Source organism: Poromitra crassiceps (genome assembly GCF_964638095.1).
Source record: "Poromitra crassiceps genome assembly, chromosome: 1".
Taxonomy (NCBI): domain Eukaryota; kingdom Metazoa; phylum Chordata; class Actinopteri; order Beryciformes; family Melamphaidae; genus Poromitra; species Poromitra crassiceps.
In genome coordinates, this window is record NC_139623.1 from 89,571,813 (window position 1) to 89,594,456 (window position 22,644).

Below are 22,644 nucleotides of genomic sequence, written 5' to 3' on the forward strand. Positions count from 1 at the left end.
GCTGGACTTTCAAATCAAAGTTTTTCTCTCTCGTTGTCTTGACAATGACATATTCCAGTCCTTGGAGAAAGACAAGCACATGCGAACAAATAAGATGCTGTTAGCCTAGTTCATAAGAAAGTACTACAGAAAGAGCCTGACACAAGTCAAACTTTCCAGTAAATTGGAAAAATAGTCATGTCTGAGAGAGTTTGGCCGCACACTGGTGCAGTCTCCCAGCCGGTACGCTGGAGAGATCTACAGCCCTCACATATTCCATTCTCAGACTATACTGTATATACACAGTGCAGTGCACATCTCCGTTCCCATGAATGTCTCCAGCTTGTTTTCGCGTTCTCGTAGATCGCCTGCTACTTTGCTTGCATTCTGGATTAAGCTTTTTCATCATCTGATTTCATCCCTCTAGCTGCCTCTGTCATTCCCTCTGTATTCTATTGTCTTTCTGTTGACATTTCTTTCGTCTAGGGATGTCACAAGAACTGTCTCATGTTCAACCGCATATCACTGTCTCATCACACTTAAATGTTCTTTGTCTCATCTCCCACATGCCATCTATCAAAACCGTCCTCAATGTCTTGATTGTTAGTTTCTATTTCTCACCGTCACTCATTTAGTCTATCAATCAATCTCCCACTCTTTCTCCTCTCTCTACTCTCAAACCCACATAGTGCTTCTTCTTTATTTTCTTTCTTACTGACAGTTGATGCTTCTCGTCCCTCCTACTCTCAGCAGTGCAGGATCTTGATGAAGGCTTTGCGAAACTCGATGTTGAAGGTGGTGTAGATGACGGGGTTAACGGCACTGTTCAAGTAGCCCAGCCAGGTGACGGCGCTGTAGAGGGAGGGGGAGATGCAGCACCTCCTGCAGTGGGCCTTCAGCACGTGGGTCAGGAAGAACGGCAGCCAGCAGATGATGAACACACCTGGGGAAAGGGTATGGGACAGGCAATGGCATTAGAGGGTGTGTGTGTGTGTCTTTAGCCTTGTTCTGATGAAGAGCTTTGCTCGAAACATCACTTTTTTGGGTGTTTAAATAAAAAACACTGAAACTAGGAGCCCTTGCAGTGTGCAAGCTTTTTATTCTTTTTTTTCTTTAGCCTTGTTCACACAGGACTGTAGTGTTAGGGGCTTCAGCTAGTTAATCAAATACCTCCCAATCTCTGAGTGTTAAATAATGCATTCACATTGTATATTGTAATTTTCCAAAATCACCAGTGCGTTGGATACAACTGTACTGCTTATGGTCAAGATTTTTAAATATGTCACCAACTGATTTTTGTTAAAGAAAAAAACCTTAACCCTAACCCATAATGCATTCAAAACCTTCCTACATAAATTCCACTACTGCTTCCATTTTTATGATAGGAAGAGAAATCAAATTTCTGAAAAATAAGAAATCATGTGCCAAACACAAATTGTGTCTGAATTTACTGTAGCAATTCCTGTGGGATCAGTATATACTGTATATATATATATATATCATCATCATCATCATCATCATCATCATCATCATCATCATCATCACTTTATTGACAGACACAAGGTCCAATAAAAAAACACACAATACATGTATAACAAGGTAAACAACACAATAAGAACACTAGCAAATCAACAATACTACAATAAGGCACTGTACCAATGTTTCCAGATGGAAGACAGGTATCTAGTGTCACTGAGATTGGGTTGAGACAGCAACATAATGAGCATATTCTGAGACATATTCAGACGACAGATAAACCTATACATCAGGTTTCTCAACAGGGCATGAAAGGTGCTCACTCCTGCTCCACAAAACATTTCACTGGCGCTACTACACCTTGGCTTCCTAAGAAGGATCCTCAGGCAGTCATTATAAGCAACCTGGAGCTTTTTAATGCTAGCCTGCTTATACTTGACCCACAGGGGGGCAGTATACAGAGGAGTACAGTAGGCTCTAAACAGGTTAACCTTTACATCATCTGAGCAAAAATAAAACTTCTTCCTCAGCATGTTAGCTTGAGCATACAGTGCACGCCTCTGTCTGTACATGTCATCATCATCACTCATTTGATCAGTTATAATATGACCCAAATATTTAGTTCGACAGCAAACTGCCAGCACCTGCCCAGACAGATAAAAAGAAGGAAAGGAGAGATCTTTATCGCCTCTTGTTCTGCAGATCATAGTGACACTCTTTTTAGCATTGTATTTCACATCAAAACGACCTCCATAGTCAGAACAGATATTCAGCAACTGTTGGAAACCAGTACTGCTTGGAGACAGGATAACCAAATCATCGGCATACATAAAGTGATTTACAGTGGTGTTACCAATCACATATCCCGTTCGGCAGCTGCTGAGCTGTACAGAGAGTTCATTCATATATAAATTGAACAGGGCGGGGGAAAGAAGCCCCCCCTGACGGACGCCATTGCCAACACCAAAAGGAGCAGAGACCGTATTACCCCACCTTACCTGCATGGTCTGGTTAGCATACCAGAATGCCAGGATTCTAATGATGCTATCAGGCACGCCCCTCTCCCTCAGTTTTAAAAATAGTTTCTGGTGGTTGACTCGGTCGAATGCCTTAGAGGCATCAATAAACCCCACTAAAACAGAGGAATGCTTACCTTTATACATATCAATAACCTCTTTCAATGCATAGATACAGAGGTCAGTGCCATGCTTGGCTTTGAATCCAAATTGATTGTCAGACGTGACTAAAAAGGAACTTAAATGATCTAATAAAATTCTCTCTAAAACTTTAGAAAGTACACTGGCCAGTGCAATAGGTCGGTAGTTGTCCACACTCCCCACCTTACCTGCCTTGTCCTTGATGACTGGCACCAAAGTGACCGACAACAAGGAGTCCGGCAGCAGCCCATGTGTCATGAGGCCTGTAAAACAGATGGAGAGCAGGACAGCCACCCTGGGGCTCGCATGTTTAAGATGCTCTGCCGAGATATTATCTTGGCCGCTGGCTTTGTTATCGGCCAGCTGAGTTATAGCTTGAAGTACCTCGTTAACTGTAAAACCAACTGTTAGGGATGCTGCTCACTGGCAACGGATCACTTTTTACACAGTTAAACACAGCAGAATAATGCTGCCTCCACAGCTCAGCTATGTCAGCAGCACCAGAGACTCCCTCAATCGTGCCAGGTAGCAGCGTACTGCCTCGATTTCAAGGCCTTCACCTCATTCCAGAAGCCAGTGACATTGCAGCTAAGGAGCTTCTCAGCCATTGAGTCTGCTCTCATGAGTTGTTCATGTTTGGTTATATACTGAATAGCAGCTTTGTATCTGGCATGGGTGTTCTTTCTGTGGTCCAGAGCAGGACCCTGCCTGGGCCAGCCTGCCGTTACCCATTGACTAAAGGCCTCCCTAGCTGCAGCAAAATGGGGGGCTACATGTTTATTCCAACCTGGCTTACCTGGCTTACCTGTTTTACAATTAGAATAAGTGATATAGGGGCTACTGGCCTCACACAATGTTCCAACAATGGCATCATACATAGTACAGAGATCATGGTGGTGAGCTGTGTCTTTACAGTTAACATCCGAGCACAGGATAGCATCATGGGTAACAACACCTGATTCAAAAGAGCCTCCGTTTTCCCATAGTAAAATAGGACATCGTTATCTGTGAGTTTAGACCAGTCTAGTTTGGACCTAGATCTGTTGTTGACCTCCCGGGTCATCTCAGGGAGACTGTCTAACTCAATGTAACAAATAAAAGGTAAATGATCACTCATTGAAGCCTCATACACAATCTCCATAGATCGCAGATTGGCATGGGCATCAGCCGAGCAAACACAGTGATCTAACCAAGATGTGGTGTTCCATATATATATATATATATATATGTACCGTATATATATATATATATATATATATATATATATATATCCTAAATGCTGTACTACATGGACTGCAGATTGACACCTATATATCCTAAATGCTGTACTACATGGACTGCAGATTGACACCTATATATCCTAAATGCTGTACTACATGGACTGCAGATTGACACCTATATATCCTAAATGCTGTACTACATGGACTGCAGATTGACACCTATATATCCTAAATGCTGTACTACATGGACCGCAGATTGACACCTATATATCCTAAATGCTGTACTACATGGACTGCAGATTGACACCTAACCACCAATTCCTCTCTGTTGTCTCACCGAGCACAATAGCGAGCATCTGCGTGGCCTTTCGCTCCTTCTGCTGGGACAGCCTCCCTCTCACCCTCTCCTTGGCGACGCCCCCTTTGTCTCTGCTTCCGTTGCACTCCCTCCATCCCTCTCGGCCCCTCATGCCGTCCTCCAGGGTTGGGGGACGAGGCTTCAGGGCCGAGCGCGTCACGGTGGAGGGCAGGACGGGGGCGGGGCCGACCGACACGGATAAGGAGACCGTGGCACGTCCCGAGTGGGAGGCGGGCTGGGGAGTGGGGGGAGGAGGGGCCAGGCTCTGTTCAGTCTGGGACAGGAATCGAGCTGGCTCCACTTCGAGGGGGCGCATCACCGCCTCCTTCACCAGGGTCTGACCGACAGTGAGGGGGGGGGTGCGGGTGGTGAGGGAGGCAGGTGGTGGGGGACAAAGGAAGGCGTGGGCATGTGATAGCAGAGGAGAAATGAGGATGAAGTAAGACAGGGTTCCTACAATTCTTCCAATAAAAAATTCCATACTTTTTCCAGACCTTGATCTGTTTTAAAGATTCTGTCAGTTGTTCAATATGATTTATGTAGATAAACATTTTGCTCCTGCTAACCAGGTCATATCACTGCATAGATGAAGATTGTTCTTCTCAGTGACAAATATCAGAATATGTGAGATGATTGGCAGGGTTCCTACATGGTTTCCATTTTAAATTTAATATTTTCCCCAGACCCTATGTTGTTGACTGGATTTAATTTTGGTCTGTATTTGATATAATGCCTGCTGACAGCGGCTGGGTAATAAGAGCATCCCTCTATCTGAACATTATTCTTCACATCAACAAGTGAGTCCACAAGTTAAAAGCTAGAATTATGTGTGTATCAGACCTGAACGACAACATTTTTTAGATTTATATATATATTTTTTTCAAATTCCCAAACTTAAAGACCTGGAAATGATCAAATTAATACTTTTGCAGACCTGAATAGGAACCCTGGTGAGAAGACATTTGAGACAGTGAGAGACAAGGAGTGGACGAGGAAAAGGGAATTCTGCTCCATCACTCCTTGTTTTGGCTTTGTTCAGAAGACTCACCACTTTGTTCAGAAGACTCACCACTTTGTTCAGAAGACTCACCACTTTGTTCAGAAGACTCACCACTTTGTTCAGAAGACTCACCACTTTGTTCAGAAGACTCACCACTTTGTTCAGAAGACTCACCACTTTGTTCAGAAGACTCACCACTTTGTTCAGAAGACTCACCACTTTCTTGCGTTGGGGGGCAGCGGTAGGCGGCCTCAGGGTCAGAGTGCACAGCTTCACGTCCTCTGGGTGTGTAGTACACTAGGGAAGAGAGAGCACAGAAGAACAGTCTTGGCTTTAGCTTGACAATCATGCATTTTATAGAATGGGTTTTGAAAGGTTTAAGCCCAAGGGTTGTAAAACCTTCTCAATCCATAGAAGACTATGTAATCCTTCAATTTAAATTAAAACATAAAGAAATATGGTTTTTACTTGACAATGACAAGGATTGGAATGGTGCTTCTTGTTTATGGAAATCTAAACTGTCAAAATACAAGTCAAAAGCATAGACCGTCTAAACATATGGACGGAGTCACCGTGACATCACCCATTGAGTTTTGGACTCCCGTTTTGAAGCCTAGTGTAGTCGTCGCCATCTTGGGGTTCTTGCGCGAGACAGCACGAGACCAGGGGTTTCCCAGAGCAGCAGCTCTGCGTGCTATTGGTCCGTGATGGGGGCAAGCTGTGCGATCACTGGACAGGTGACTTGTTAATCATGCCCAAAACATAGTTTTCTACAATCTATTTTACTCTAAATGGGTGCGTTATATTTAAATCCCCCCCCCGTACAGTTGTTATGAAAGGTGAACGTAGCCGTTTAATCCTGTTGTAAAGTCGGGCAAAAACGAGGAACGACTGCCTATTGGAGCCAGCCTCAAGTACTGGCTGTCAGATCAGCATCTATTCACATCTGCAATCTTAAAGGTTTTAGTGGTGAATTTAGAACAATGCTTCCTGACTTGCAGCTGTACCTTCCTGTGTGGACGGCCTTCGCCGGCCTGAGGGTGCAGGCCATGTCTGCGGGGAGCGGCAGTGCGTCGGCCCCGTCTGCGCAGCACCACGCAGATCTGCGCATACACCAACAAGGTGACGATGAAGGGGACATAGAAGGAGGCTACGGACGAGTACACCACAAAGGCTGGGTCGGCAAAGCTGCAATTGGTCCTCTCCCGGCCTGCTAATGGAGAGGAGAGGAGAGGAGGAAGACTTCAGATCAACTAAACTTAAGAGGCTGGATGGTCTGTAATATCAAGGAACAAATTACACAAGAAAAGTCACAAAATGTAATTACTCTGAACTAAGTCTTTTTCCTTCCATCATCAGTGAAGGCTTGATCATGATTTGTTTATTAAAATCACAGAAATGTAAAAAGACTGTTTAATCTGTGCTAGCTATAATTCTCCATACCATAATGTACATAATACTAAATAAAAAGAAATGTGCACAACTTTTTATATCAAAATTCCATTACCTTTACTGCCTGGAAAATGGCATTTGTGCAACATTTTTAGCCCCCCTTTTTTTTTTTAAATAACTTTGTTTATTAGTTTTTATAAGAAAATAAAGACATCACAAAAATACAATACAGAACAAACACAAAAAACGACAACCTCACCCACTACAGCACCTACAGTATGTGATGGGCTTAACTGTGCTTCACCCACTACAGCACGTATGTGATGGGCTTAGCTGTGCTTCACCCACTACGCCACGTATGTGATGGGCTTAACTGACTCTCTTTACAGTACATCACCCACTACAGCACCTATGTGATGGGTTTAACTGTGCTTCACCCACTACAGCACCTATGTAATGGGCTTAACTGACTCTCTCTTTACAGTACATCACCCACTACACCACGTACCTGTATGTGATGGGCTTAGCTGTGCTTCACCCACTACACCACGTACCTGTATGTGATGGGCTTAACTGTGCTTCACCCACTACACCACGTACCTGTATGTGATGGGCTTAGCTGTGCTTCACCCACTACACCACGTACCTGTATGTGATGGGCTTAGCTGTGCTTCACCCACTACACCACGTACCTGTATGTGATGGGCTTATTAACTGTCTTCACCCACTACACCACGTACCTGTATGTGATGGGCTTATTAACTGTCTTCACCCACTACACCACGTACCTGTATGTGATGGGCTTATTAACTGTCTTCACCCACTACACCACGTACCTGTATGTGATGGGCTTAACTGTCTTCACCCACTACACCACGTACCTGTATGTGATGGGCTTAACTGTGCTTCACCCACTACACCACGTACCTGTATGTGATGGGCTTAGCTGTGCTTCACCCACTACACCACGTACCTGTATGTGATGGGCTTATTAACTGTCTTCACCCACTACACCACGTACCTGTATGTGATGGGCTTAACTGTCTTCACCCACTACACCACGTACCTGTATGTGATGGGCTTAACTGTCTTCACCCACTACACCACGTACCTGTATGTGATGGGCTTAGCTGTGCTTCACCCACTACACCACGTACCTGTATGTGATGGGCTTATTAACTGTCTTCACCCACTACACCACGTACCTGTATGTGATGGGCTTAACTGTCTTCACCCACTACACCACGTACCTGTATGTGATGGGCTTAACTGTGCTTCACCCACTACACCACGTACCTGTATGTGATGGGCTTATTAACTGTCTTCACCCACTACACCACGTACCTGTATGTGATGGGCTTATTAACTGTCTTCACCCACTACACCACGTACCTGTATGTGATGGGCTTATTAACTGTCTTCACCCACTACCCACTTCTTCATTCATGCAAATTGCACATCAAAGTGTATAATAGCAGAGTTTTACTGTATGTCAGAACCAAGATCTGCATTGGATAGTAGTCTGAAGGACTGTCTAAAGTTACCACTTTCACATCAGTCATTTGATTTCTTTGAACAGCGATTTCTGCCCCACATGAGCCTACATACAGCAGCTTAGAAACTCAATAAAACCTGCATGTGTTTTTTGCGAGTGGAAGTCGTGTGTAATCTCAGTCTAAATTTACAAAATCCGTAAGATTATTTAGACCATAGATTTAGAAAGTAGGCTCAATTAATAATTATCTCTATCACTCATGACGTGTTTTGTCGCACTGATGAAATAATTCCTATAATACCAATAAAAAAAAGTAATGATAATTTAAAAAAACTAGAACGACCGCACCGTGGATTTATGCCTCCGCCATTAGTTCATTCTTGAGTCCAAATCGCCATTTGAGGCAAATTGGAGGAAATTCCGCCAAAGCGCTCCTGAGATGTTGCGCTACAGAGCTTGGGAATTGGGTGTGTGAGGTCACAGTGACCTTGAACTTTGACCTTTAACCATCAAAGTCTAATCAGTTTATCCTTGAGTGCAAGTCGATGTTTAAGCCAAATCAGAAGAAATTCCATCAAGCCGTTCTTGAGATATCACGTTAACGAACTTGGGAATGGCGCTCGTGAGGTCACAGTGACCTTGAACTTTGACCACCAAAATGTAATCAGTTCATCCTTGAGGCCAAGTTAATGTTTGAGGCAAATTTGATGAAATTCCATCAAGGCATTCCTGAGATATGGCGTTAACAAGCTTGAGAATGGCGTTGGAGAGGTCACAGTGACCTTGACCTTTGATCACCAAAATGTAATCTGTTCATTCTTGCGCCCAAGTCGACGTTTGAGCCAAATTGGAAGAAATTCCATCAAGCCGTTCTTGAGATATCGCTTTAACGAACTTGGGAATGGCATTCGTGAGGTCACAGTGACCTTGCCCTTTGATGACAAAAATCTAATCAGTTCATCCTTGAGTCCAAGGCGATGTTTGAGGCAAATTTGATGAAACTCCGTCAAGGCATTCCTGAGATATTGCGTTAACAAGCTTGAAAATGATGTTCGAGAGGTCACAGTGACCTTGACCTTTGACCACCAAAATCTAATCAGTTCATCCTTGAGTCCAAGTCAATGTTTGAGGCAAATCTGATGAAATTCCGTCAAGGCATTCCTGAGATATCGCCTTAACAAGCTTTAAAATGGCGTTCGAGAGGTCACAGTGACCTTGACCTGTGACCTTTGACCACCAAAATCTAATCAGATCATCCTTTGATGAAATTCCGTCAAAGCGTTCCTCAGATATCACGTTAACGAACATCGGACGGACGTACGTACGGACAACCCGGATCCATAATGCCTCCGGCCTGGCTATCGCCGGCGGAGGCATAAAAAAGCTGCTGAACTGAATCGACATGGTGTGGGCATAGTTTTCATTGATAAAAATTGCCTATTTTGTGGTCACATTTTGAAGATTTCAATCACATCATACAGGCCAAAAGTAACACAGTTGCAGCTGCAAAATGCAGGAGTAGACTAGATATGAATTACATCGGTGTGTATATAGGCTATCCCATTAAATTACTTAGATGTCGGCTATTCTAGCGTATATGACATGTCAGCCTCAGCTCCGTTGCTCACACGGCACCTTGGTGCACTTTGGAGATGTTTATGGTAACCTTTTTACGCTGGTGATTTAGTGATATTTCTCCACACACCGTTCAGGTGCAATTGGCAGGGTCAAACATAGCTACTTGGGAGCAAATAAAAATGTATATACAAACATATTCCAAAGTGGTAAGTAGGCTTAATTTAATTATGTACTACAAGTGCAAGGCTTCAGTCCTCGATTAATTCAACAGGAGCCATTAATGTGTTTTTTTCTTTTGTGATTTTCATTTGAATGCAATCTATTTTTCATGTGAGGATCCTATGAATGGTGACTCACCGTGTCCAGAGAGCTGATTAGTCAGAAGGTGGGTCTTTCATGCATTTTGATCTTATCCTCTGAACTTAACCTGCCCAGGAGCAGGTTAGCTGTGCAACATAAGTTGCCATGGTAAGAAGTGAACTAGCGTCGTAGCACGCCAAACCCAAGGTTAAACCTGAAGTTACCTCGCTAAGCCACTAATGGTGCTTTGTGGTACCGGCCCCAGGTATTGATTTATTGATGTTAAAATGCTACATCTACACATACATCTTTAAATGTCATATATCAAAACGCTTAAGTCTGGTCTTGGGCTTGACTTGGACTCAGACTTGACTACAGCCTGGATTGAGCTATAGCAACCTTTAACTTGTAAGTGGAGTGAGAACAAGAAGAGACTAGGAAGCAGACTGGGTTGTTACCAGTGTTGTTGAGTCCAAACAGTAAAGGACAGGAGATGGCGAAGGACAGGAACCACACAACAGCAATCATCACCGCCACTCTCCTCCGGGAACTGTATCTTGTGTTGTACAGCATGGGCATGGCCACTGCTGTGTATCTGCAAATGCACGCACGCACGCGCACACACACACACACACACACACACACACACACACACACACACACACACACACACACACACACACACACACACACACACACACACACACACACACACACACACACACAGATTAAGACATTAACATGTGTCTCACACAGATACAGAGCATATATTTGCATGCATAATCCAACAGAGTAAAGACAAATCAACGGCATGCACAAATCAGGCATTATCCCTCATGTACACATATATCTTAAAGTAAACAGTTGTGTGAGCAGTTTTCTGCACTGAGCTGCTGTTATCCCAGCAGTGGACAGAGGGTCAGGAACACAAACAAAGAGCCAGAGTTACTCAAGGCTCTGTACTTGTGCCACTCGGTTTTCAATGGACACAATTTCCAAGAAGGCTTTGCTGATCCAGGTGTGCAAAACAAAAGAAGCAATATGCAGTTTGTGAGTATTGGAATGACATTACTTGATGAAACATTCTCATGATCAACTTCTAGAGAACATGGATCATGCCCACTTTCGAACTCGGCCTGTCAACTACACACACCTGTTCAGTTTTGCCATCGCGTTCAGAAAATATGTCCACAGATATACATATATAAACACCTGGCAAAGTTCTCAAAACAGCTTCTGTGGTAGTTCCCACTACAATACCTGTAGGTGTCTCCAGGACCATAATTTTCCATGAGGACACACACAGGCTCACAAAGTAAAAACTATACCAGTTACACGCTGGTGCGGCTGGTAATAAAGGAAAATGTGGCGTGTCCAGACTTTTGACTGGTAGCATATAAACCATCTGTCACACATATATAACCTAACTGCACAATTATTAAGTCTAAACCACTGCATCCTCATGGTCAGTCTGCTCGCCTCTGATGATCAAACCTCTCAGTCTCCATGAAGGATGAGACTGAACACTGTTGACTCCACTGGACAGTGAAAGTCAACATGCAAACCTTTTTTTGTTTTTAATTTTTTATAGAACATACAAACAAGACAAACAGGCTCAGACACAGGGGAAAAAGAAAAAAGAAAAAGGAAAAAAATACATACATCATTGACATTCATAATTACAACTTGGTGCTATCAGCCGCACAAAGTGCTTATTGTGTGAGACAATGCGCATGAGATCCCATGCAAGGGGTCCACAAGACACCACCCCTAACCTCAGTCACTTATAGTTGTTCAGGTGATTAGTTAATGGTAAACACCTGCCCATCAGCTGATCCGGCCTATACAACAGTTTTTTTTATATAATTGGTTTAAAACCCCAAAAAAGGGGGGGGGCATAGGCTACATTCAACACATCACAATATGAAAGTTAATAATACATTAATATTTCCATCAATAAACCACACCCTTGTTGCAGAAAATAAAATAAAATGAGGAAAGGAAAAAGAAAACCAACAGCCACAACCTTATTATCTTTGGTCAGACCCAACAATGCTTCTCTTTCCCCCTTAGACATGTTATTAAACACCTTATATTCTTTTTTCTTTTTAAGACAACCTCTTACATCATTTTCCACCAACCGGCAGTACGTGTCAAGGGAAGCATTTCGGTACTTGGGTGGAATAAACGTAGATCTTTTCTTGAAGCTATTACTAGTCGAGGCGATAGGGGCAGAGGCAGAGTCACTGGCCAGAACATTTCTATTAAAGGGGCCATCACATGCAGTACGACACACGTTGTGTATCTTATCCGCTGTCCCTGCGGGTTAGCCTATATAGGCAAGACGACGCGACCCCTGCGCACCAGAATCAGTGAACACCGGAGCTGCATTAGAACCGGGGATGATCGCAGCCCAGTTGCTGCTCATTTCAAAGCAGCCGGTCATAATGTCAGTGCCCTGAGGTATATTGGGGTGGAGAGAGTCCAAAAACCACCTAGAGGTGGCGATCATGATAAAAGACTCCTCCAACGGGAAACATTTTGGATATTTTATTTAAACACCATGTCCCCTCATGGACTGAATGAAGAATTTGATATAAAACCATTTCTGTAATATGGTAGGCTGAGGTCTGTGCATTCATTTGTGAATTTGTGAATTAAGCAAAAAAGTGTGAATTGTCCCTTTAAACTCAGCTCACTGGCTGTTGGTTTTCTTTTTCCTTTCCTCATTTTATTTTATTTTCTGCAACAAGGGTGTGGTTTATTGATGGAAATATTAATGTATTATTACCGTAATTTCCGCACTATAAGCCGCGACTTTTTCCCCATTTTTCGGCCCTGCGGCTTATATAACGGTGCGGCTTATCTATGGATTTTTTCAGCAAACGGCCACTCGGGGACCTCCAAAATCTATGGATTTTACAGGTTACACAGCTTCATCTGCACATCATTTGGCGGAAATCAACCGGCATCACGTGATCGCACGGTGAACATGGCGCTCAGCTAGACAGCTGCTACACCAGACCAAACAATATGTTTTAGTGATCTGATCTAAAATGAATAAGGTGACCAGAACCAACTGAATAACTTTAAAGAGTGGGGCGAATGTCTGCTGGAAGAAGCACAAGACTGAAAACCAGTAAGCAGAAAGAAAAAGACGAAGCAATCACCGCCATGAATGAGGAAATGACTCACCTGCTGGAGGCTGGAGATACACCGGCTTGGGCTAAACTTTTACTCCGTGAAACACTATCGATTAAGTCCGACATCGCTCAGAGGTTTGAGCAGCTTGAAAACAAGTTTGAAAACGTGCAGAAGTCCATCCACTCACTCACTAAAGAAAATAAGGCAACCGTGAACAGAGTTTCTAATGCGGAAAAGCGCATCAGCGCACTGGAGGACAAAAACAACACAGTGAGTCCGAAAATGGATAAAAGTTGGACTGGTCAATAGTACTGTGAGTAACTAAAATAAAAAAATAAAAAACGGAATTCTCTCTTCTTTAGCACTCTTTCTAACTATAAATCCACTTCTGTTTTAATTTCCTCTCTTGCCCTCTTTTCACCACACCGCGGACACTGTGTGCACTGTAAAAAAAAACACAGGTGGTGTTGTGTTATGTTGTTTTGTTGAAATGTTAATAAATGGGAGCTTCCTCAAACAGCCATCTTTTTCCCGACAATCCCCTCTGTGCACGAACCCTTACATATGGTAATTAAACATCAAAACACCCGCGGCTTATAGTCCGGTGCGGCTTATATATGTAACAAACAGGCAATTTTGCTGCTGCGGCTTATACTCAGGTGCGCCTTATAGTGCGGAAATTACGGTAACTTTCATATTGTGATGTGTTGAATGTAGCCTATGCCCCCCCTTTTTTGGGGGTTTTAAACCAATTATATAACTAGAACGACCGCAACGCGGACTTATGCCTCCGCCATTAGTTAATTCTTGAGTCCAAATCGCCATTTGAGGCAAATTGGAAGAAATTCCGTCAAGGCGCTCCTGTGATGTTGCGTTACAGAGCTTGGAAATTGGGTGTGTGAGAGGTCACAGTGACCTTGACCTTTGACCACCAAAATGTAATCAGTTCATCCTTGAATCGAAGTCGATGTTTGAGACAAGTTAGATTAAATTGCGTCAAGGCATTCCTGAGATATCGCGTTAACAAGCTTGAAAATGGCGTTTGAGAGCTCACCTTGACCTTTGACCTTTGACCACCAAACTCTAATCAGATCATCCTTGAGTCTAAGGCGATGTTTGAGGCAAATTTGATGAAATTCCGTCAAGGCATTCGTGAGATATGGCGTTAACAAGCAGGAAAATGGCGTTTGAGAGGTCACAGTGACCTTGACCGTTGACCACCAAAATGTAATCAGTTCATCCTTGAGTCCAAGTCAATGTTTGAGACAAGTTAGATTAAATTCCGTAAAGGCATTCCTGAGATATGGCGTTAACAAGCTTGAAAATGGCGTTTGAGAGGTCACAGTGACCTTGACCTTTGACCTTTGACCACCAAAATCTAATCAGATCATCCTTGAGTCTAAGTCGATGTTTGAGGCAAATTAGATGAAATTCCGTCCAGGCGTTCCTCAGATATCGCGTTAACAAGCTGGAAAATGGCGTTTGAGAGGTCATAGTGACCGTGACCTTTGACCACCAAAATGTAATCAGTTCATTCTTGAGTCCAAGTCAATGTTTGAGACAAGTTTGATTAAATTCCGTAAAGGCATTCCTGAGATATCGTGTTAACAAGCTTGAAAATGGCGTTTGAGAGGTCACAGTGACCTTGACCTTTGACCTTTGACCACCAAAATCTAATCAGATCATCCTTGAGTCTAAGTCGATGTTTGCGGCAAATTTGATGAAATTCCGTCCAGGCGTTCCTCAGATATCGCGTTAACAAGCTGGAAAATGGCGTTTGAGAGGTCATAGTGACCTTGACCTTTGACCACCAAAATGTAATCAGTTCATTCTTGAGTCCAAGTCAATGTTTGAGACAAGTTTGATTAAATTCCGTAAAGGCATTCCTGAGATATTGCGTTAACAAGCTTGAAAATGGCGTTTGAGAGGTCACAGTGACCTTGACCTTTGACCTTTGACCACCAAAATCTAATCAGATCATCCTTGAGTGTAAGTCGATGTTTGAGGCAAATTTGATGAAATTCCGTCCAGGCGTTCCTCAGATATCGCGTTAACAAACATCGTACGGACGGACGGCCGTACGGACCAGTGGGCAACAGAATTAGGGAATGTATGAAGCCAGTCGTGAAATTCCATTAATTCGAAAAGTCCGCAGGGGGGCGCACGTCAGGTCCGGAAGTGACGACACGTACATTGGCTCCAATGTAAAAATGAGCCGACTTCTCTCTCGTTCTGTGTCTTAAATAAACATTTTCCGAATGAGCTTATGGTCTGAATAAACAATTTCAAGTCTTTTTCATGCTCCCCTGGGCTCCGTTTTCTAAATTATGGTCCCATTTCGAGTAAAAGAGCCGATAAAAATTATAACTTTGGGGGCGGGATTTTCTTTGATTTACACCAGCCACAGGAAATCAGATGATCCCAACCAGTTGCCAAGGCAGGCTAGCTAGCTAGCTAGCAACGTAGCCAGAGATAAAAGTAAAATAACAGAAACAGCGTTACCCTTATGATATTTTAATGATGTTAGTAGACACACGTAACAGTATAGATCCCCGTGATGAGGTATGTTGATCAAAAGAACACCTAAAACGCTATATCGAAATCGGGTTTTAGTGGACGGGCAGCTCTGAAGTTGGGGCTTCAGAGCTGATCTGCGGCTAGCTAGCTAGCAACAGTATAGAGCCCCCGAGGTCTGTTGATCAAAAGAACACCTAACGCTATATCGTTATGTAATGTGACTTGTGACATGATCACCACATTTCAATAAATATAACGTTTTTGCACATTTGAATGCTGCTGGTCGTTTGTGTAACGCTGTATATATTGGACATTTAAAGCTGATACACAATTGTGTTGAGGTAATTCCGCAAAGCTCAGTTAAAAATATAACGTGTAACACTTGAAACAATCAAATGTAACTTTTTCACAGCAATACATACAGTCCAGCCCACCATGGTATAGGAAAGGAACTGTTTGAATTATATCGAAATATATTTGCATGGTGTAGCAATGCAGTCTGTTAAGATACTGTAAACATGCTAGATACTCTGTGACACAGAAAGGCAGATGAGCTAGCAGCAGGGATCTTGTCACCCTGAATTCAGATAAACTTGTCTGTCTAGCTAGACAGCTAGACAATATTACTGTACCATAATACCACAAGCTAAAGGCAGCATACACCAATGGAGGGATGGGTAGCATTAGCTAACGTCGTCCAGGCTATACAGTAACGTTAGGCTATTATAAAGTTATGAAACGCTGATTCAGATGTTACAATAATATGACATAATATGAGCCAGTTAGCCTAGCTAGAGAGAGTAATTTCAGACCACCAGATATCACCATATTTCATTTCAATAAATATAAAGCATTCGTTGATTGAAGCAGACTCAGACTGCTGGTCGGTTAAGTTTCTCCGTCGTCCAATCCTTGGTTTGTGTTCACTCGACATCAACAATCTTATACATGATAATATACAACAAGGCTATCTTTGTTGACAATGTTTATTGACAAAAGCATTAAAACAAGCAAATATAACAATATTCTCCGGTCACTGGCAGATAGCTACAATTGTTCAAAGCAAATCTCTCATGTCAGCATTTGGCTTGTGTGTTATTGCAATTTCCTATGTTGAAACAACTGATCAGCAGTAACGTGTATAGTTAATCTCAGGAGAACAGAATATTATAGCTTTGATCTTCAAATCATGATCCTCTGTTGTGTGTCCCATCTGGTACTGGACAGCAGCTACCCCCTGGAAGAAACGAATTAGACACTGTTAATCACTGTATAACGTTAACGTTTGCTTACCCAACACTACGTGCGATTGGTAAATACTGTAAATGCAGAGGTGGATAACTATCCAGAGGAGTTGAACCCCCAGCTTGTTCCCCCTCATCTAACGTTAGCTAGATATATAACGCTATTAGCTGGTAGATCATATGAGTATGCTTTGAGTCTGCCTCATCTCAAAGAGGTAACCTAGGTAAACAGAACTGCGTTTGTTTTCTGTCTACGTCCGAATCTGTGCAGCATGCAATACTGTTTAACGTTGTATAACATTAACTTATGCTACTCTAGTCTAACGTCCTCCTGTAATGACAAATGGACATGTAGCTAGCGTTAATGTCATGCTATGCAATTAGCGTTACGTTAGAAAATAAGATTACCTCGATTTTGTGGAAGATGCAAGCGGCAGGCTGGTGACGCAGCGTGAGGTCTGGAGGAAATAATACTCTGGTTTTTCTTCGGGCTATTGTATTCACTGTGACAGCAATGGAGCAAGGCTAGCAATAGCAACTAACGTTAACAACATTTGTTAGCCAAGCTAACGGCTAGCAGGGAAAATAACATGAACAAGATGGATGCCGTGGCGGAGGAAACCGGAAACCCTTCCCCGAGTCCCGTCCACGCTCACGCTCTTTCCTGTTTTCCCGGCTCCAGGTTTGAACAGATTTCCCACAATGCAACAGGAAAATCCATTCATCCAATCAAACGAAATCAAACAATATCGGGAAGTGAGCTTCATTTTGCCGTGTCAAAAACATATAGCTAAGGTGGTCCAGATATTATGTACTGTCAATGGTACGGACGGACAACCCGGATCCATAATGCCTTCGGCCTGGCTATCGCCGGCGGAGGCATAAAAAAAACTGTTGTATAGGCCGGATCAGCTGATGGGCAGGTGTTTACCATTAACTAATCACCTGAACAACTATATGAACTGCCATTTTCCTGTCTGTGCTTTGTTGATTGATTGCCTGAAGAAGACCCGCGTGGGGTCGAAACGTTGCGCTTATTCAATTATTAAATTATGGGAGCTTAACCGGTGTGTGGACATTCATTCTCTCCTACTGAAGAGGAGGACTTCCATTCCTTCAGAATATTTTTTTTTAGCAACAGTTGTCTCCAGTGTCAGGGATTGTTGCACAGCTGTTGTGAAGTTCAGAGAGGACTCCGAGCAGCCGAAGACGGCGAGTTCTGCCTCCGGCTGTAGGGTTATTTTGTAGGAATTGGAGTACCAGTCAAATATTTTGGCCCAGAATCCCGTTAATGAAGGGCAGAACCAGAAGGCAGGGATGTATTACCTAACGGGCCTACCGGGCCCCAGAGCTCAGGGGACCCATAAGCCAGAGCCTCTTCACAGGACCACCGCATATCTTGCCCAGGCCTGGGATCAAATAGGGCCCCAACCCTTTATTTTGGACATAATGTTCCATAAGTTTATGAACAATTAGAGGGTTATTGTGCTTTTGGCTTTAATTGAGTGTACCTGCACTGTAAATCCTGTTTTACTGAGACAGGGTCCAAAATTAGCACAGCCACCAGCCAAATGCTGGTAAAAGTGACTGGTAGATTTGCTTCACTCACCATCCAAAAGAACAATGGTAATCTATTGAGTGGCTGGTAAAATTTGAACATTCACTAGCGACTGGTGGACAAAAAATAATAATTTTGTTGCCTTTATGGAGATACAGGTGAATGCATTTATTGTTATTGTGCTGTTGGCTTTGATTCAGGTGGCTGTGCTGTGAATCCTGTTGAGAGTCAGGTGAATGTACAGTATGTCTTAGTTATTATGGCCTTAATTCTGTGTTTGTGCGCTGTGAGGGGGGGCCCGTCATGTCATAATCTGCCTATACCAGAAGGCATGAGATAGTGTGCCCCCTGACACCTGGCACTTGTCACACAGTGGCGAGACAGAAGGGTAGATCTTGTGTAATTTATGCTAGGAGTAGTGAAGACGGTGAGCGACTTTAAATTGGATCAGCTGGTGTCTGCTATTGACTGAGCAGAGTTGTACCACAGACAGACTAACATGCAAACCTCTATTACCTTCTGAACCACAAACAGGTTATGATTACATGTACGTGGGAATCCATTCTGGAGTTCCATATTGATGGCTGGATACTGGATGCCTCTTCAAAGCTCTCAGAGGATGTGTGTCTGTCTTGACTTATTTGTTTACCCCTACATTCTCAGTAAGGGAGAAAAATACCAACACCAATCAGGATCAAGGTTAAGAGAGGACAAATCAAATAATTCACATATTGATTTACTATCATCTCTGCTATCATTATCATCGTCTTCATTCCAGATTAAAAAAAGAAAACACAGGGCCACGACGAAATCATCCATCATCAGCTAACCTCTTGTCTTGCTGATAGGAAACTTTGGGGGAGAGATAATGTGAACAAGGAGGGAGAGAGCGTGTCTAATACGAGGAGACACCACAACAAAAGAGTGAACGATGGAAAGGAGAGAGAAAAAGAAGGAAAGTGCACCTGTCGATGCTGATGGCACAGAGGTTGAGGATGCTGGCGGTGCACATCATGACGTCCAGAGTGAGCAGGACGTCACAGTGGATGAGGCTGAAGTGCCACTCTCCCACAACCTGCAAGACAACAACACAAAATCACAGATTAAGTTAAGTTAAGGTAAGGTAAGTTATCCTTTATTTATCCCCATGGGGAAATTCATCCTCTGCATGTTTTTAGTTTTCTTATTTTCAGACAAATTAGTAAGTATGATGTTATTTTTACCTGCTGACGGTTTCGGCTGTAACTACAGCCTTCTTCAGAGCTGTCATCTGACTTCCTGGTGATGACGTGTACGCAACCGTCAGCAGGTAAAAATAACATCATACTTACTAATTTGTCTGAAAATAAGAAAACTAAAAACATAATTTAAAATAAGATAAAATGAACCTAATCAATTCATCCTCTGCATTTGACACATCCTCTACTAGGAACCTTCCTAGAACTAGGAGCAGTGGGCAGCCGCAGTGCAGCGCCCGGGGACCAACTCCAGTTATTTTGCCATTGCCTTGGTCAGGGGTACTGATAGGAGTATAACCCTAACATACATGCCTTTTGGTGGTGGGAGGAAACCGGAGCACCCGGAGAAAACCCACACGAACACGGGGAGAACATGCAAACTCCACACAGAAAGGACCTGGGACGAACCCGGCACCTTCTTGCTGTGAGGGAACAGCACTAACCACTGAGCCACCGTGCCATCTAAATGATGGCATGGTTAATACACGGTTCATTCATCTACATTTGCAAAGTTCCATACTTATTCAGGACATTCCTTTCTTGACTTATTTTGAAAAACACAAACAAAACAAAACACTCTAAATATAGATAGATACAATCTAGTTTGGTCAAGTCGTAAGTTAATGCAAGGTGTAAAAAGAGAGACTCTCTTTTACCCACATGCTCAAATGTAAATATGAAGCATACAGTGATGGATCAATAATCAAATATCGAATAATGGAATCAAATATTACCCCCTCCTCCCCCAGCCTACTGTAGGAATTTGATGTAATTTAGATGAGAAGAAATAAGAAGAAAAGAAAATCGCCCTACCTACCATGATAATATTGCATACTGTATCACAATACCGTATTTGGGAGGCACAGCATCACAATATTAAATTTGGGATATCATCCAAGCCTATCCACCTTATTTTTGAATGCCCCACTGTAAAAAAGAATCGTGGGTACAAGGTCCGGTTTAACGTGACTCATTGTTGCCGCTTGCCATTTCCTTTGTTATACTCTGGCTCAGGCACGTGCACACATAGACATGAAAGGGGGCTTGAGCCCCTGCCTTTTTTTCAGTCTGTAAAAAGTGCCCTTTTTTTTTTCTTTTTTTTTTTATTATAATACATTTTTCATTTTCATTCCAACAACACATGAACAAAACAAACAGCTCAGACACATTAAAAAATAAAATAAAAAGTGCCCTTTCCTGACCATGAATGCATTTCTAATGGTGCTTTGTATGGAAATTGCCCTTTCCATGCCGTCTCTGAAGGCAGCATTCAAAGAGAAATGCCTTTTCCGAGCTCTCTTGGCCTTGAATGCACCATTTGTAATAGGCCTCTGCATGGAGCAGTGTTTTTCTAAACTGCCCCTGAAGGCACCAACCCAAAAATGAACCCAAAAATGAATGAATAAATAAATACATAAATAAATAAACCACCCAATAAATAAATAACCAAAATATAGGGAACAAATGCAGAATTGTTGCTCTTGAAAATATTTTTTACTTTACACTATTGGAAAGGGATGTTGTGTTGTTGAATCCGCAAAAAATAAAAAAAATTCTAATACACCTTATCTAAATCTTCTGTCTTGCTTTTTAGAATTATGGTTAAAATGCATGGTATATTACAAGCCTCACTCAGTATTGTTCAATGTTTCTGCCTGTGTTGCTATCTGTTGTAGTACAACAACCTAAAGGGAGAAAAGGAGCAAATACATATTGATGCTTAAATGATTTCACAACAGTATTGCAACAGCATGCAACTTTTATATACTAATATTATTCAGTTATGGAGTTATTTTTCCGTGGCAAGTCTCATCCTAAAATGAGATATTCCTCTAAATCTGGTTAAAATCGGAATATTTAAAATGAGTTATACCCCTAAATTGGCCTTCAAATTGCCTCAAATTTCCGTTGGGAAACTGTAGTGCCCTTTTATGAATTTGAGCCCCTGCCCCTCTAATGTTCTGTGCACGTCCCTGCTCTGGCTGCAGACCCGAATTATAAACCGGAAGCTGGAGTCCGTTATAAAAGTTATAAATATAGTCACGTTATAAACAACTAACCAACGCTGGAGGTCCGTATGGAAACTCGAAATGTGTGTTACTCGAAATGGTTAAAAGTTAAATCAATTTGGTGGCGTTTTACTGCCATGTAACATAGCTAGCTAGCCGCTAAATTAGCCACAGTTAGTAGCCGACTACCCACAATGCATTACGTTATCCCAGCACCCGAACGACATGGCTGTAGAGCAGAATGGCTCTGCTGTAAAAGGGTAAAATCCTCATAGACGTTTTTTTTTCGGGGGCTGGGGGGTTATCTAAATTGGTTACACCGGAAATAGAACCCATAGTTAACGTAAGGCAAAATGGCCGCCAAAAATAAGGTGGATAGGTCTGTTTAATATGCAATTCCAATGAGCAAGAACATGCACCCACCTCTAGGTAGACGCCCCAGGGCATGACGAGCGTGGCCAGCAGCAGGTCAGACACGGCCAGGGAGACAATCAGGTAGTTGGTGGTGGTCTGCAGGGCGCGCTCCCGTGACACCGCCACGCACACCAGCACATTCCCGAACACCACACAGAAGATCACTAGCACCAACAGCACCGCGTAGAAGTTATACGGAGGAGAGGAGGGAGACGGAGAGCTGGTGCAGTTGGAGGAGGAGGTGGTGGTGGGGAAGGAGACGGGGGAGGAAGAGGAGAGCGACGGGTCATGGGCAAGGAAGATGGAGAAATTGTGATGGGGGAAGGAGAAAGGCAGGGAAGAGGGAGAGGAGGTCTCCACCGTCTGGTTGAGGAAAGTCATGATGTGGCTCCGGTGGACATGACCGGTCTGGAAGTGGAGAGCAGACAGAGGCAGAGAGATGTACTACTGTCCATCATATTTTGTCTTTTCTAATGTGTTTTAACCTATACTTGATATTGCAAAGTGAGACACAGATTTGCCGGCACGCGTAGCCGTTTTACATTTTAAATTTTGCCCGTTTGAA

The 22,644-nt window shown here is 42.9% G+C and overlaps 1 protein-coding gene across 1 annotated transcript; it reads right to left on the reverse strand.

The window, feature by feature from the left end:
* Positions 1 to 725: 725 nt before the first annotated feature.
* drd2l (dopamine receptor D2 like) lies at positions 726 to 22,460 on the reverse strand (the record flags this gene model as incomplete). Its single annotated transcript, XM_083661145.1, has 7 exons — positions 726 to 922; positions 4,170 to 4,527; positions 5,407 to 5,487; positions 6,198 to 6,403; positions 10,414 to 10,550; positions 19,384 to 19,493; positions 22,089 to 22,460. 7 exons carry the CDS (start codon positions 22,458 to 22,460, stop codon positions 726 to 728), a joined length of 1,461 nt encoding a protein of 486 aa, XP_083517271.1.
* Between the last annotated feature and the right edge of the window lie 184 nt (positions 22,461 to 22,644).